The sequence below is a fragment of the Pituophis catenifer genome, unplaced genomic scaffold (assembly GCF_029215685.1).
Source record: "Pituophis catenifer annectens isolate HBS135680 unplaced genomic scaffold, rPitCat1.0.hap2 SCAF_2, whole genome shotgun sequence".
In the NCBI taxonomy this organism is placed as follows: domain Eukaryota; kingdom Metazoa; phylum Chordata; class Lepidosauria; order Squamata; family Colubridae; genus Pituophis; species Pituophis catenifer.
Window position 1 is genome coordinate 168,637,370 of NW_027256882.1, and position 17,859 is coordinate 168,655,228.

A 17,859-nucleotide genomic window follows, 5' to 3' on the forward strand; every position below is an offset into this window, starting at 1 on the left:
TTGTACTGGTTCTGGGTAAAGAAGGGGCAGAGACAGTAAAGAGAGTACATCTGTTTAGAGTAATGTTGCCAGAGCCATGAACTCATCTGTTTGTTCATTATACAATCGGCATAACATAAGGACTCTTGTGCTCTTCCTTGAAACCTCTTGTAATCAAAAGGAGCCTGAAAAATCCTTTTAGGGCCAGTAACCTTTTGGCAACTCTTGTTCAGGCCAGCGAAAAAACCCATTATTACTGTATCAATTTGGGTTCCTGGTTTGCAGTTTCCTTCTTACCTTGAAGAAGAAAGCTTGAAATGGGGAACCTCTCTGTTTTCCCCCCTATTATCTTTCTTTTGTAACTCTATACCGGGTTTCATGACCCTTAGGTTTGGTTTGGGCTGGTTGTGCCTACGAGTCAATTTTTGACTCCCAATGATTTCAAGACAATGTTGATGACTGGTGACTACCTGGACTAGTCCTACAGTTTTCTTGGCAAGCTTGGCTCTCTTATACAGTTTAGTATTAGGTGTTTGGTTATTAGAGAACCAATTTGTTATGCTATAGCCAGGCTAAAAGCCAGGAATCCATGGTGTCTAGTCCCAGCTGGGTGACCTTGGGCCAGCCACTCAGCCTTAGAAAGGAAGCATGAGCAAACCACTTCTGAAAAACATTGCCAAGAAACTTCAGGGACTGGACCAGGTAGTTGCTAGTTGCTAATGTTAACTTTAAGGCACAAAAAACTCATGATACAATCACCTAGTTATTGTATTCTCGTGACATAATCCTGGTTACCTAAATACAGGAAGTCCTCGAAAAAACTATAAATACAAAAATTAAAAATGATTAAAGGTAAAGGTAAAGGTTCCCGTCGCACATATGTGCTAGTCGTTCCTGACTCTAGGGGGTGGTGCTCATCTCCGTTTCAAAGGCAAAGAACCAGCGCTGTCTGAAGACGTCTCCATGGTCATGTGGCCGGCATGACTAAATGCTAAAGGCTCACAGAAAGCTGTTACCTTCCCACCAAAGGTGGTCCCTATTTTTCTACTTGGATTTTTTACGTGCTTTCGAACTGCTAGGTTGGCAGAAGCTGGGACAAGTAACGGGAGCTCATCCCGTTACGCTGCACTAGGGATTTGAACTGCTGAATTGCTGACCTTTCAATAGACAAGCTCAGCATCTTAGCCACTGAGCCACCACATCCCCTTAAAAATGATTAAGACAGAACAAAAAAGAACCATCAGTGGCAGGCAATCTTATAGGCAGTTTGGTCCTGGAGTACTGTAGTTATTATTAACATAAATACCCAGGGAAATGAGCATGACTTCAACTGAGCCCAGAATTTATGTTGTTATTTGTTAAGCGGGTTTTCCCCCCATTTTACAACTTTTCTTGCCACCTTTGTTACGTGAATCATTGCAGTTGTTAAATTAGTAGCACCGTTGTTAAGTGAATCTGGCTTCCCTATTGACTTTGCTTGTCAGAAGGTCACAAAAGGGGATCACATGACCCCGGGACACTGCAACCGTCATAAATATGAACCAGTTGTCAAGCATCCAAATGTAAGTCACGCAACCATGGGGATGCTGCAAAATGCAACGGTCATAAGTGTGAAAAATGGTCATAGGTCACCTTTTTTTTTACTGCCGCTGTAACTTTGAATGGTCACTAAATGAACTGTAAGTCGAGGACTATCTGTGTTTATTCATTTAACCCATGGGCGTTGGGGATGGGTGTTCATGGAGATATCCCCTGTACAGCAGGTGAGTTCACAAGGCTAAAATGCGAATCACTAGACTGTGGTTCATTATGTCATATTATAGGAACAGAGCAGTACTAAGTAACAAGCTAGGCAGAAGTGAAAGAAGCTGTTTAACTGCAGGAAAGGTTAGCAATGTGGCTTTGCCTCAGAACTGCTCTGCTCATTGAGCAGCCTGGTTACAGGAAGTCCCAGCCTCATAGGGGAAGCTGCATTCTCCACTGCCAGAAGAGGAAGCGTTGTGGTGAAGTCTGCACGATAAGCTGAAAGCCCCAAGAGCAAGTCGTGCCATAGGAGTTGTGGCTGGGTGTGGCCTGCTTTTGAATTTCTCCCCTCATCGAGCCTGAAGCCCCAAGGGGCACTGCCGATTCCTTGGGAAGATGTCCCTGTCCTCCGTGTACGAGCACAAATTTGCCGAGAAGCTGACAATTCTTAATGACAGGGGCAAAGGGGTGCTCATCCGCATATATAACATCAAGAAGGTAGGCACTGATGTGTCCCCAGGGCTGGTCCTTCTGCTCTTCGGACAAAGGTTTCCAGCTGATCCTAAGGAAGGAATATAGCAATGTCTGGGGTCTATAAAGTGTGGGTGTGTCTATCTGACTGGAGCCTTTCTCTGTTCTTTTGGCTTACGGCAAAGGTGGGAGCTATAGAGAAGATCTCCTATTAAACTTGGTTTGAGGAAACCGGTGGATAGAGGAAAAAATAGTGCAGCCTACAACTACCACCCAGAAACACTATCTGAAAGAAAGATTAAGAAAGGAATGGTTCTTATACAGCAAGTATATGGTAGTCTCGATAAAGGCCCGGGAGCACTTTTTAATTTTTAATTGAGTGATTCTTAGGTGATGCTTTAGAAGAAAACAGTTTGATTTTTTTCCCCTTGTTGATCTGCAGCTTTATTCTAATTTTCTCCAGCTTCAGACTAGCTTTCCTTCCTGTATCCTATTCATATCCTTCTTCTAGACCAGGAATAATATCCTTGTCTTTATTTAAGTAGTTCTCACAACACATTACACTGAACATGATTTGGTATGCTTTGAGAATCCAAGCCTGGTGATCGGTTTATCGTTCACTGTGTTGTGTGTAGCACAAACTTAGATAGTTGGGTCAGTGCTGTAAATCATTGGTTAAACTGTTGCACATAGTCCTTATGCAGTCATTTTCTTCCTTTCTAGTATCCCTGCTCAGACAATGTTGGTTCAAACATCACATTGATAAAATGGTTTGTTTTGGTTTAGTGCAGAGGTGGAGAACTATGGCCCCTTTATGACTTAGGGACTTCAGCTCTCATAATTTCCGAGCCAGCATGACTCAAAGTCATAAGTCATAAAAGGGCCATCGGTCCCCGCCCCTGGTTTAGTGTTTTGTTAGCGCTTATATTTCTTTTTAACATAAAACATGGATTTATGGCTTTCTATGTTAAATTAATCCAGCCAACTGTGGTTTACTCAAATTATGCCTTAATGCAGTGTGTGAACCTAGTTTGTGGTTTTAGCATGCTGCTTTTTCTGAGCTGTCTTTAATGCCTACATTCTATTGTGGCCTAATGTTCCCTCTATCTAAGCAGGGACTGCTTCTCACTTATGATGTCTATAGTGCTCAGTGACAGAATTAAGATTATATTTTAAAAGCAGAGGATAGTGTGCTAGGATTTTCAAATGTTTCACGCGTGTCCCAAATTTCTTCAGAAGAGCCTAAAAGCTTGACAGGGGATTTTCCATTTTAACAAAAGTCCTGTGAGCTAAATTTAGAGCAGCCTCCTCCCCCCCCCCCACCCCCAAGATGATATAATCCACATTTTGGATGTTGTAGTTACACATATCTGGAGGAGATGAGACTTTGGAAAGCTCCCCGAGAAAAGGAAACTGACCACAAGTTGACTATGGATGTTTGGACCAAATGAGGATTTAAGCTAATATGCCTTTGGAAACACCATCCCTTGAACTGCTAAGCACTATACCTTATTCTTAGCTGCTTTAATTAATAGTGATTGGAGAAGGCTTTAAGAGGAAGGAAGGAAACAGCAGCTTTAGAGTAAGTAATTCAGATCAACAGACAAGAAGCCAGCAGAAGTAGTTACTTCCTCTTCCTGTTTGGAACTGTTGGGGGAGGGCCATGACATCTTATGCAAATTAGATTGTGCACCCATGTTTACATTCCTCCCCACCCCCCACTGCTGGCTACAGACCGTATTTTGATAGCGATCATAATATTTCCTTGTGACATAGCAATTATCTCCCATTGTACTAAATGGCATTATACAATTCTTAATACAGTTAAGAATTTGGGGGAGCTCTATATGCTATTAGTTCTTGTTTCTATCAAGAATTTGCTGTCTGATTGTGGTACATTAGTTTTGCTCAAAGTGTAATTTAAGGCTGACGCATCATCTCACCAGTGTCCTTTTGCAGCCTTTAGGGTGGGTGGGGCTTCTTTCAATTCTCTTTTTTAGGTTTTTTTTTTTTAACTTTACTGGTGATTTAGGGACCAACTGGATGCTTTAGCCTTAATATAAGGCATCGTTTTCTTCATTTAATTATTCCTTTACCCCATTCCACTGAATTGTGGCCATGCAAAATCTGGTGCTGACTTTGAGACAAGAGAAATTATGCACTTTTGTGCTAGAAATATCAGGAACACATATAAGTCCTGGTTGAGAAGATTCGTTGCTCAAGCTTATACACAGAAAACTAGTACTAAACTGGTGCCAGATAAGGGTCAATGGCATTCAAGACGGGTTGGACTTGGACTGTTTGTGAGAACATAGTGACTCTAGGCTCATGACTCACTTAACTCCACCCCTCCTAGCTCTGACTGCTCTTCTCCTGCATCTGCTGTGGTTTAATGTCATATGGAGATGGAGAGGCAGAAAGAATTTTAGGATGCTAGGAATCTAATCTAACTGTAGTTTCGCTTGCTTGTAGGAATGCCTTCTGCTTTCTCCACCGATGTTCTGGCTGTAAATAAAACAACTAATAGACATTTTCAATCTCCATTGATCCCTCACCTGCAGGGAAGTTAAGCTTAATGTGCTATTTCTGAAGCATTTTTAATGCTTTTGAGGACTGCGTAATAGTGTCCTCTGTGACACATATGCTTTTAGTGTTGGTTTGAACAACGCATCTGGAGGGGCCCCAGCTTGAGAAAGGCTGCATTTAGAGTACCGCTTTGGAGGGTGTCATTTTAATGGATTGATTCATGAACTTCTATTAAGTTAATATCTTAAAAGGGGACTCATTTGCCTGCGCTTGGTAATAATTGACCAATGATATTGAGGCAGCTTGTTCCATTTCCATCAAGCCATCAAAACCTCAAAGTAGGAGCTAAGGGAACAAAAGATACAGAGCTGACTTTTTTTTTTTTGTTCCCTCCACCTTGCTCAATTAACCATTGAAAATGAATAAAGAACCATTCAAATGAACAAAGCTGGAGAGAAAGAAGAATGTCCTGACAGCAAAGATGGACCAGTCCCTTGAAAATCTGTTTATCTATTGTTTTTCCTGGCAAATAACATTGTTCATTCCCATGTGGGTTTTTTTTTTTTTTGTTCTGCCATTTCTCATTTTCATTTCTAAGGAAAGAAAGAGATTAGCTGCATGCTGCAGTGAGTGTGAGATTATGAAAAGCTTAATAATTATGCACACAAACAAATGCAGTTTTGACTTGGCTTTGTTATCTTTGCAGACATGCACGGATTCCCAGACCAAGCTTCCTTTCCTCACGGAGAAGACAATGGAGTCCTCTATCAAATATATCAACAAAAAGTTTCCCAACTTGGACACACGGAGCAGCACGGTGGGACCCTGAGTTTAAAGCAGAGTAGAAAGTTGAACAAGTTATCCTCTTGGAAAAGAAAGACACTTCCCTGGAAGTGTCTATGGCAGGGGTCTCCAACCTTGGCAACTTTAAGACTTGTGGACTTCAACTCCCAGAATTCCTCGGCCAGCAAAGTAAAGCTGGCTGAGGAATTCTGGGAGTTGAAGTCCACAAGTCTTAAAGTTGCCAAAGTTGGAGACCCCTGGTCTATGGAGATTCTCAGTCATCCAGGTCATGGTTGTCCCAGAAGTGCTTTTTCAAAAGGCAACTGGACTTTCTTTTTCCCTTGAAGACGTTTCGCTTCTCATCCAAGAAACGTCAGAGCTGAAGAAGCCAGTTGCCTTTTGAAAAAGAACCTTGTGGGGGCTTCCCTGAACTGCCATTCTAGTTTCAGCCAGAGCAATTTCTGCATGCAGAAAACTGCTACCTTCCTAACTCTGTTTTAACAACCGAGTTTTTTTACTCTCAAAGTTGGTCTTACAGCAGCGAAAAGGGAAAAGCAATATTAGCTGTTCTGCCTTCTTGTAATACGTGTGAAAATGTATTTCTAAATCATACTCAATAATCCAGTATTGCCTAGCTTTCATCAAACTCAAACTTAACTTCAAAGAATTTTTTTATTATTATTTCAAAAGCAATTAAAAAAAAAATTAATTTTGAAATACCCTAGTAGGAAGAAAAAAACACCAAGATTCAGAAACAGCAAGGAGTTCTCTACTCTTTTCCTTAAGTGGGGGGCCCCAAGTCCCGGGCCTCGGTCCATGGCCAGGCCACAGACCATTTGGAACCGGTGGGTCAGAGTGTGTGAACATGAAAGTGGTGGGTCAGAGTGTGTGCACATATGCACTTCCACTTGCATGAGTGACAGATGAACACCGTTTGCACAAATGGAGCTGTGCACGCTTTCACACTTACCTGTCACTTGCACAGAAAGATCCCTTCTCTCCCCCTCACCGCTCAGCCAAGCCAGGAAGGTTGGGGACCACTGTCTTAAGTGGCAAAAAATGGGGATGTATTAAGGCTGCTGCTGCAGAGCTTACCCACCACCTTATGCCTGCTTTTTTCCCCCCTTACAGCAACACTTGGGTCCGGTACACAAAGAGAAAGCAGATATTTTTCGGGCACTCACTGCCTACTATCAGACCTTTGTGGATGTAATGGAATTCCGGGTGAGTATTAAGCCAGAGTTAGATCCATGCTGTGTGAGGTTGAGCCTTTTGCATTTGCTCTGTTTTAATTAGGGGAAAATTTTTGTGTTACGTAACCTCCAAATTTATGGAGAAATATAGAAAACACAGAAGCACTTTTTCTCACTCTTGTGTTGCACTTAAAGACATGATGGCATGTACCAATGCCATCCATCCTATTTTAGGAATCCTAATGAGTCCTGATCAGTAGGTAAATTGTATTTGGAACGTAAGAGTGGACACTATTTTGTTTTAATGTGCAACAATACTATCCTTTCTTTGGAAATAAGCTCCAATGAATCCATTGCATTGACTTCTCACAAAATTAATCTTGGATTGTATTGGTAATATTTTTTTGACTATATGGGGATTGCCTTCAAATCATATGACACAGATTCTGTTGTAGCAAATAGCAAGACAAGAGCACTTCGACTGATATACTGCTTTATAATGCTTTACAGCCCTCTCTAAGTGGTTTACAGAGTCAGCATATTGCCCCCAACAATCTGGGTCCCCATTTTACCAACCTCATAAAGACGAAAGACTGAGTCCACCTTGAGCTTGTGAGGATCGAACTCCTGGTGGTTGGCTGAATTAGCCTCCAGTACTGTACTTCAACCACTGCGCCACCACGGCTCTTATTATCTAACATACCATTTATGTTAGCTGAAACTGCCCCCATATTGATTAATTATGGGAGCAAGGAGAGAGAATCAAGTTCTCTGTTTTCATTCTGGAGATGGCAGAATTCTATAGCCTTGAGCTTAATATGCATGGTCCAAACTAAATCAGTTTCAGTGACCTGCAAAACAGGCCTGTATCATGGCCACATTGTTTACTTGTTGGAAAATGTTAAAATGTTAATCACAAATTTCTGGCCTCTTACCCCCACCTTATCCAGTCTTGAATAAAGTCATATCAGTTTTCCCATAAAAGTCTGCTTATTGTGGGTTAAAATAAACCAAATAAATATTTTGGTATCTGAGTAAATTATAATATATTGTTTGTATCTCATAGTTTGTTGGCTTATAAAATGGTTTCTAGGTTAAAGAACTAACTTGCAGTTCTAAATATGCTTGGGGTAAAATTGGGCTTCTAGCATATTGGCCAAAGTATGCTCAAACTGACTGACATTGTCTTTACTGTTAGCACAAAATGCTGCATGTGATTAAGGAGAGACTAAGGTTCGTAGGCCAATTTATTATTATGTTCATTTGGTTTGTTATGAGGCATATGTACAATTGTACAATTGGCATGTAAATAAACAGGGATAAAACTTTCCCATGCTTTAAAGCTATAAAAGTACAGAATTTCCTCCCCTCTCCAAAAAAATCTTGGATGTTCCTATAGCAGTGATGGCTAACCTTTTCCAGACCAAGTGCCCAAAGCGTGCACATGCGCCTGAACCCCCAAAATGCAATACGTGCATGGCCCCACGCATGAGCGCACGCCCCCCCACACGCCCCGTGCATACGCGGCAGAGACCCGAAGACCAGCTGGCCGGCGGAAGGCATGCGAGGCGTACCTGAACTGTGGCAACAGCTCGCGTGCCCACAGAGAGGGCGCTGCGTGCCACCTCTGGCACGCGTGTCATAGTGGAAATGAAAAAGTAGTAATGTTTACAATTATAGATTGGCCAAGAAGGCAAAGATTTGTCAGTCTTGGGTAAAATTAGACATGATTCATGTAGCTTTTAAGGATAAATAAGGAAGGATATAGTAACAAGGCTGAGCCTCTAGCATTCAAGGCTGGAAGTTTTGAATCTCCATTTTCAAAAGCACAATAGATAGATATACCCTGACTCTGATCCTGTTTTGGCATAGTTGCTTATAGTTACTACTATGCATTTCTCCCATAGGGTATCTCTTCTACTGTCCTCCCCCTAGTTTTGATGTGTAAGAGAGATAAGGCTCCCACACTGCTTTTCTGACATTTAAAAGATAAAAATAGAGAAAAATGAAATAATGTCTACAGCTCCATCTTTTAGCTGTATAGTTTTGAGGTATGTGATTATTTATTTAATTATTATTAGTCCAATTTATATGCCGCCCTTCTCCGTAGACTCAGGGCGGCTTACAATGCATTATAGCAATAGCCTGCATACTTTTTTTTGTATATACCTGCTTATTAAGGCTTTCGACCCCCCCCAAGCGGTGTTGTTCTATACAAAGTTGGCTTATTGCCCCCACAATCCAGGTCCTCAATTTATCTACCTCGAAAGGATGGAAGGCTAAGTCAACCTTGAGACTGGTGAGATTCGAACTTGCACTAATTGCAGGCAGCTGGCAGCTAAGTGCTAGCACTTAACAGCACTTTAGTCCACTGCACCACCAAGGCTCTTGCCAGATTAGAAGTGCCAGTCATCCTTTCTCTTCTTTCTTGGGAGATAAATAAAATCAGCTTTATTTTTAAAAATAAGTGATAAAATCTAAAATTCCCTTTTAATTTGGACTCTTAATTTCAATATTTAATGTTGATAAAGATGAGCAGAGCTGTTCCAATTAGGAACAGCAACTTAAAAGGGAATTTTCAACGTTAAAAAAAAAATCCATGCAAACTATAAGATCATAGTGGTCTATTATAAAATGACTTTTTTCCAGTCAGAGCCTAGGAAGAATCCCAAGCTGCGATTACAAAAGTGTTAAAATACAAAAATATTATAACTTCAGGCCCGCAACCTGAGCAATAGATGCAAGTTGGGATTTAAATATCCAATCCTGTAATTTTTCAGGAAATAAAGACAATTAGTACCGCTCAGAAAACCAGACCAATTATCTACTGCAGAATTCTAGCTAAATGTTTTTTTAATCTATTCCTGCAAAATAGAAGGCTCTTTGAACAGATTTTCCCTTTGCTTCAATCCATCATGTCTCCTTCTCAGTCTCAATTTCAGTAGCAGACTTCCAGGGGAGGTGATATACAGTGCCCCATTTGTTTTCCAATCTCTATCCAACAGTTTCTGCCTCATTTTAAAAGAACTTGCAGGTCTCCCAAGTCTCACCCTATGGATGTGAGCAAGAGCCATGTCCTATTTATGGATGGAGGTGCAGTCATCCTAAGATGTATATTCTGTGAATGAGTAGCCTGTGCAAGCTACAAGTCCAACAAAGCTTATGATAGAAATGTTTTATTCTCGGTTGTTATTCCTGGTTTACCTGGTTTTGGATCAGTGATATCATAATGTATTTCATGTGAATCCTGTCCAGAGTTGATTGTGTAATGAAATAATGGGAGGATTCGGACTGTTATGAAATATGGAATAAAATGTACAGTTGGCTCAAAAATAGAAATCAGAACAAGAAATGTTTAACTTAATATTGATGAAACTTAAAGTAACTGAACAACATTAAATAAAGAGAGGTAAATATAAACAAATATAAATGTGTAGATAAGAACAAATGAATATTATAATGTGTATATACACACATACACACACACACACACACACACACACATATATATATATGTTTTCTCAGGTTTTCGCGGGTGTCTGTATGTAGGTCTTTGGTTATTCGGGTCTTCTCCCACGTAAAATTGGAAGTGTCTTGGCGATGTTTCGACGAAGTCTCATTCGTCATCTTCAGGCTGGTGTTCTCGGCTGCGATCTCACATTGCTCCTGGAAGCACGAAGCCGAGAACACCAGCCTGAAGATGACGAATGAGACTTCGTCAAAACGTCGCCAAGACACTTCCAATTTTACATGGGAGAAGACCCAAATAACCAAAGACCTACATATATATATATATATATACACACACACACACACACATACATATACATATGTATGTTGGAGTAATGTGATTATTCTACTATTGAGTAGTAAATAGAAATGATAGAATAGAGAACTACAAAAGCAAAGTACATAAGTTAATACAAAATGCTGTAAAATTACCATTAATGTTATATAATGTTCAATACGTTACATTTTGACATGTTTTGTTTTTATATATGTGTGATTGTTTTTTGTGTTGTTTTAAAGGACAAACTGTTTAATAAAAATTATTTAAAAAAAGAAATAATGGAAATAATGCTAAATAATGTAAGGCGATAAATTAGTTATTAATTGAATACGCTCATTAATGTTTCTTTTCCCCTTGTAGGACCATGTTTATGAACTGCTGAATACCATAGATGCAAGCCAGTGCTACTTGGACATTGTGAGTGTCATTTTCATATAGTACAGACCAGTGGTGGGATTCAAAATTTTTTACTACCGGTTCTGTGGGTGTGGCTTGGTGGGCGTGGCAGGGGAAGGATACTGTAAAATCTCCATTCCCAGCCCACTCCAGGGGAAGGATACTGCAAAATCCCCATTTCCTCCCGATCAAGTGGGACTCAGGAGGCAGAGAATAGATGGGGGCAGGGCCAGTGGTGAAATCCACATTTTTTTACTACCGGTTCTGTGGGCGTGGGTTGGTGGGCATGGTGTGGCTTTGTGGGCATGGCAGGGGAAGGATACTGCAAAATCTCCATTCCCACCCCACTCCAGGGGAAGGATACTGCAAAATCCCCATTCTGGGGAAAGGATATTGTAAAATCTCCATTCCCACCCCACTCTGGGGCCAGCCAGAGGTGGTATTTGCCGGTTCTCCGAACTACTCAAAATTTGTGCTACCAGTTCTCCAGAACTGGTCAGAACCTGCTGAAACCCCCCTCTGGTACAGATATTACTTTTGAGATGAGGATGGAAAAAACACATTTTAGTACAACGTCAACAACCGAGTGTCTACTTTTCTAAATTTCTAAACTAGAGGTGAAGAATTTGCAGCCCTTTAGATATTGCTGCTACAGTTCCCAGCTAGCATCGAAGGCTCACCAGCACCCGAAGAGCTTGGGATTCTCCATCCTTGCTATAAGCTATGAGCATTATGTTACGGTTTCTTCACAGTGTTGGGCAAAAAACAACTGTTGACCTTTAACTACAAATTTGACTGACTGAGAAATTATCTGGCCAGGCCAAATTTGTTAGTCAGATCACCAGTGCTTTTAGGACTGGAGGGCATATTTGGAAATTTGAAGAGTGTTCATTGGCATCATTGCAAGATGGCAGCTCATAAGATTCGTTAATCACACAAAAAAAACAACACCTTCATGAAAGATTCCTGTATTGTCTTCAGAGAAGACTGAGGTTGTAAATGACATTATTGTCCCCATGTAGTACAAAAAAAAGAACCATCAAATGCAGGCAAGCAAGTACAGGTAGTCCTTGTCCTACGACCACAAATGAGCCCAACATTTCCATCACTAAGCAAGAGAGTTTTTAAGTGAGTTTTGCCCTATTTTATGACCTTTCTTGCCACAGTTGTTAAGTTCATCACTGCAATTGTTAAGTTAGCAAAAATGGTTGTTAAGTGAATCTGGCTTCCCTGTTGACTTTGCTTCTTCTCAGAAGGTCACAAAAGGGGATCATATGACCCCAGGAAACTGCAACTGTCATAAATATGAGCCAGTGACCAAGTGTCTGAATTTTGATCACACAACCATCGGAATCCTGCAACAGTCATATTGTGAGAAACAGTCATTAAGCGAATGGTTGTGTCGAGGACTATCTGTATAGAGACAGATAGAGAATAAAAAAATATTCTTACCTCCTAAATAGGGAATAGAATGAGCTCCACTCTTCCAAAAGTAAGCATGCATAGAGACACCAGTCCCCCCCCCAAACAGACATCTGCAAACTCCTCTTTTGTACTTTCCCCTCATCCCAAATTATCCCCAACATATTATCTTTTTTCATGATCTTGGTCTTCCTGCTCATCTCTTTATCTCTTCTCCCCAGCTTTCTTTAAGAAAGAAAAAAAGGGAGGGAGGGAAGAAGGAGGAAGGAAGGGAAGGTGGGAGGAGGGAGGGAGGGAGGGAGGAAGAGAGGGGGAAGAAGGAAGGGAAGGAGGGAGGAAAAAAGGGAAGGGAGGGAAGGAAGGAAAGACAGAGGAGGGAGGGAGGGAGAAAGGAAGGAAGGGGGAGGGAGGAAGGAAGGAAGGGGAGGAGGCAGGGAGGAAGAGAGGGGAGGGAGGGAGAAAGGAAGGAAGGGGGAGGGAGGGAAGGAAGGGGAGGAGGGAGGGAGGGAGGGAGGGAGGGAGGAAGGAAGGAAGGAAGGAAGGAAGGAAGGAAGGAAGGAAGGAAGGAAGGAAGGAAGGAAGGAAGGAAGGAAGGAAGGAAATGATTTGGTGTAATGGTTAAGATGCTAGTTCTAGTTCTAATTCCACCTTAGGCATAAAAGCCAGCCAGGTGACTTTGGGCCAGTCACACTCTCTCAGCCCACCCCACCTCACAGGGTTGCTATTTGGGGGGAAACAGGAGGAGGAAAGAGTATTATGTATGTTCATCACCTGGAGTTATTTAAAAAAAAAAATGGAGGATTTAGAAAAAAATCAAATCAATAAATAGCACGGCGGTCTCTCTCAGAAGAACGTGGCAACTTCTGCTTTTCTCCTGGGAAGTGTGCTGTGCTCAACAGAAAAAAAGGCAGCAGTATAGATAATTAGAAACTGGGACTCTGCTTTCCTGTCTTAGAAAAGAAATGTAAAGTGCTTTTAAAAACAGGGGAAGCAAGGAGGGACTTGATGAGTATCTGAAACTGTGAAATAGATGGATATCATCTGGTGTTCTGCTACAGGCCCCAAATTCCAAATAGTCAGCCCTTTACTTCCAAAACAGAAAAGGAACACATGCTTAAATATAAGGATGTATTTTATTTCTATATTGCTCTTCCTTTCCGTGGACCTCTGAAGGAGATTTAAGACACAAGAGAGGAAAAACAGTATTAAAAACATTACAATAAAGCAATAATGCTTTAAAAAAAGCCCCATAAATATAAAAATTAAAAATGATTAAGAAAGAATAAAAAAGAACCATCCATGGCAGGCAATCGTATAGGCAGTTTGGTCCTGGAATACTGTAGTTATTATTAACATAAACACCCAGGGAAATAAGCATGGCTTCAATTGGTTTCTAAATGAAGTCAGATTTGGGGCCTTGCTGAATAGAGGTAGCCCTTGATTTAGGACTACAGCTGAGCCCAAAATTTCTGTTGCCAAGTGAGACATTTGTTAAGTGAGTTTTGCCTCATTTTACGACCTTTCTTGCCACTCTTGTTAAGTGAATCACTACAGTTGTTAAGTTAGTTACACAGCTGCTAAGAGAATCTGGCTTCTCCATTCACTTTGCTTGTCAAGAAGTCAGATGATCACATGACCCCCAGGATACTGTGACCATCATAAATATGAGCCAGTTGCCAAGTGTCCAAATTTTGATCACCTAACCATGGGGAGGGTGCAACGGTCGTAAGTGTGAAAAATGGTCATAAGTCACTTTTTTTCCATTGGCGTTGTAACTTTGAATAGTCACTAAATGACTAAATGTTGTAAGTTGAGGACTACCTGTACCTATTATTGGGTATATCACTAAGAAGGCTTATATTGTTGACCATTCCCATCATTGGAACTATATGCAGAGACCTCCCAGTTATCAACCCTGAAGCTGGCCTGGCTGAAGCCACTTTGGAGCTTCAGTGCTGCCACACTGGAGCTGAAGGGTAGGGTGGGGGGATTAGAGATATTTATTTATTTATTTATTTATTTATTGGTTCAATTTATATGCCGCCTTTCTCCGGAGACTCAGGGCGGCTTACAATGCGTTAAGCAATAGCCTTCATACTTTTGTATATACCTGCTTAGTAGGGCTTTCGGCCCTCCCTAAGCAGTGTTCTTTTTTATACGAAGTCAGCTTATTGCCCCCACAGTCCGGGTCCTCATTTTACCTACCTCGAAAGGATGGAAGGCTGAGTCAACCTTGAGCCTGGTGAGATTTGAACTTGCAGTAATTGCAGGCAGCTGGTGCTACTTAACAGCACTTTAGTCTGCTGCACCACCAAGGCTCTGTTAGCTGGAGTAGTCAAAATAAATTACTTTCTCTTGGGAACCAAGGATGTTCTCACATCTGGCCGGAGGAAGGAGGAATGATGTCACCAGGCCACCAGATGGCGTATTGATTGGACCATGTGACTGATTGTTTGGGGTTGAGGGAAAAACTTTTACTTTTAATTAGGTGAAAACCATGGGAATCTTCAGAGTCAGTTTTCACCAGTTTCATGTCAATATGATATATCCAACAAAGCTATTCTTTGAGGAATTAATCTGCCTTGGAGTTTTGCTTGGTATGGGTCTATTACTTGGAACCCTGATACAGTAATACTAATCTGTTTCTTAAAATTATATAGGTATATATTATTAAATGGATGGAAATTTTGTAAAAGAACTCAAGGTTATGTGCCAGGTGTTCTTTCCTATTTTTCTCCATGGCACCCTCTTCCATGTGACAGATTAGATTGCAAATGACTGACCCAAAGTCGTCCAGTGTATTAAAACCTGAGTTTCCCTGGTGCCTGTCTTAACCACACAATGCCTAGTATTTACTCTGTATCTCAATGGTACATGTGTATGCGCTGGTACATGGGTGCTTTGTAATATTTTTGAGCTTAGATTGAAGGTTTGCCAATTTGTACAGGATGACAAAGTATGGTTTTTGCTCAACTGGCAAACAGAATTCATTCACTGCAGATGATTTGGGGGAGTGCTTCAACTGAGAAACTAGTACGATTTACATGCTGTGTTATGCCCTAATGAGGTTTGTTGTGCTTTGACTTAATGCAAAATGTGCACCCAACCATTGTCACTGTAAATGCTGATTCCTAGCTTAATATTATAAGTGAAACAGATTACTGTAGTTTATTCAGCAAATCATGGCTAATATGAATTATGGCTTAATGAAGTATTTGAGTTCAGACTACCAAGTTGGAGGAGGAAGAGGAGGAATCTGTCTTTTGCTGATGTTGAGATTTTGGAAAAGGTGCAAAGAAGAGCAATTAAGATGATTAAGGGCCTGGAGACCAAAACACATGAAGAATGGTTGCAGGAATTGGGTATGGCAACTCTAGAGAAAAGAAGGACTAGGGGTGACGTGATAGCAGTATTCCAGTATTTGAGGGGCTGCCACAAAGAAGGGGGTGGGGAAAACCTATTTTCCAAAGTACCAGAAGGCAAGGCAAGAAACAATGGATGGAAACTAATCAAGGAGAGAAGCAACCTGGAATTAAGGAGAAATTTCCTAAGAGTGAGGACAATTAACCAGTGGAACAGCTTGCCACCAGAAGTTGTGGGTGCTTCATCACTTGAGGTTTTTAAGAAAAGACTGGACAGCCATCTATCTGAAATGGTGCATGGTCCCCTGCTTGAGCAGAGAGTTGGACTGAAAGATCTCTAAACTCCCTTCCAGCTCTATTCTGATTGATGGCTGGCAGGAATGAGAAATGTGAAAGGAGTGAGGAAGTGCTAGCTCAGTCTTTCCTTTTTCTTCCCTCCAATTCAGTTATATGTAATCTTTTTTCTGCAGAATGTGAATTATGATTTCACCAAGAACTACCTGGACCTGATTGTCATCTATGTTTCTGTCATTGTACTTCTTTCCCGTATTGATGATCGTAAAGTTCTGATTGGTCTGCATCACTGCACCCATGAAATGATCCATGGAACCAGGTTGGAGTCTATCTACTCAGGCTATATTACCAGGAGCGAGTTCATTGTATTTTTGCCAATTTTGGTGGAATATTTGCTTTCCATGTTGTCTTATTCTGCCAGGAGCATTCATTCAGCTTCCTATTGTGGGGTAGATATACACCAGTCAAGCACTAATGAATAAAATCAATCAATAGATAATCAATAAAATGAGAACTATCAGCAGAAGGATTTGTGCCCCCCCCCACCCCAGCTGCCAGTCATGTTTTTCTTTGTTTCATCTGCTATTTAGAAGCTACAGGTGACCCCCATTTCTCCAGCACTAGAGTGTAATTTGGCTGTGGCTAACCCATTCCACTCCCGAACAATTCCAGCATGAAGCTTGATATGGTCAAAACAGTATGACTAACTCTTGATCAGCAAATCTGTAGTCTCATTCTTTGGAGACAAGATTATGTAGAAACCAATGTCAAGAGAAATATAATAGGCTGGATTTATCTATTGTGCTAAAGTACATGTGGATGAGGGTGTGGTGGCTCAGCTCAGTGGTTAAAGACACTGAGCTTGTCACCTAGAAAGCTAACAGCCCGGGTTTGAGACCCGAGTGCTGCGTGATAGGATGAGCTCCTGTTACTTGCTCCAGCTCCCGGCTATCCAACAGTTTGAAAACATTCAAATGCAAGTAGATAAAAAGGTACCACTTTGGTGGGAAGGTAACATTGTTCCATGCACCTTGGCATATAGTCTTGCTGGCCACTTGACCATGAGAATGTCTTTGGACAATGCTGGCTCTCTAGACTAAGAAACCGAGATGAGCTCCACCCCGTGGAGTCAGACATGACTGGACAGGGGAAATTTTTACCTTTGCATTTTTACATGTAGATAGTGTGATTTTAATGGTTAGCTCTGTATCCTATTCTCTTCTGGGAGCTCAAGGTGATATGTACAATCTTTCCTCTTCAAGTTTTCCACACAACAGTGACTTGGCAAAATAAATTGGGCTGAGAGATATTGTGATACTGATATTGTGTGAAATGTTCAGGCAGCTTCCATGAAGTTATTCTATATTATATAGGAGTAAGGTGAGCATTGTTTGAAGGGGTAGGTGGTACTGAGTCTGTATCTGGCAGGCAGTTTTAACAGATTGACTGCCCAGAGTCTACAATTGGAGCTAGGTCGATGTTTTGTGTAATAAAACAATGCATTGCTTGTCTGACTTCAGTGAAGCTAGCTTCCGTCGATTGGGTCAGATGATCATCGAGTACGAGAATCCCTTGCGCAAGCTGCTGGAGGAGTTTGGACCTCATACCAAGGTGAGGGGCTGCGGGGTTGTACAAATCTAGTCCTTTGAGGTAAATATTCAACAAATCCTGGTTAAGCTTAAATTGTAAACCCAGCCTTTATGTTTTGGGATCACTGATGGGGTGATAGGTTTTAGCTATTTCTGAGCAGAGGTTATTATCTGGGATTGTGTTTTTGTGTTTATGTCAGTTGTGGTAATTACAGAATTACTGCAACTCCTGAATTCTTTTCCCATTTGCTATTCTCCTCAGTGAATGTCTTTACCTCCATTTGTGGAGGAGTTTGAGAAAAATGAGTATG

The 17,859-nt window shown here is 41.2% G+C and overlaps 1 protein-coding gene across 1 annotated transcript in view; it reads left to right on the forward strand.

The window, feature by feature from the left end:
* Positions 1 to 2,102: 2,102 nt before the first annotated feature.
* The window catches only part of NCKAP1L (NCK associated protein 1 like), a 100,483-nt gene continuing 84,726 nt past the window's right edge, over positions 2,103 to 17,859 (forward strand). Inside the window, exons 1-6 of the mRNA XM_070934997.1 lie at positions 2,103 to 2,220; positions 5,426 to 5,536; positions 6,634 to 6,726; positions 10,846 to 10,902; positions 16,136 to 16,278; positions 17,480 to 17,570. Of these exons, the coding sequence (XP_070791098.1) occupies positions 2,119 to 2,220; positions 5,426 to 5,536; positions 6,634 to 6,726; positions 10,846 to 10,902; positions 16,136 to 16,278; positions 17,480 to 17,570 (597 nt within the window). The 5' untranslated portion in view covers positions 2,103 to 2,118. The remainder of the gene's footprint in view (positions 2,221 to 5,425; positions 5,537 to 6,633; positions 6,727 to 10,845; positions 10,903 to 16,135; positions 16,279 to 17,479; positions 17,571 to 17,859) is intronic.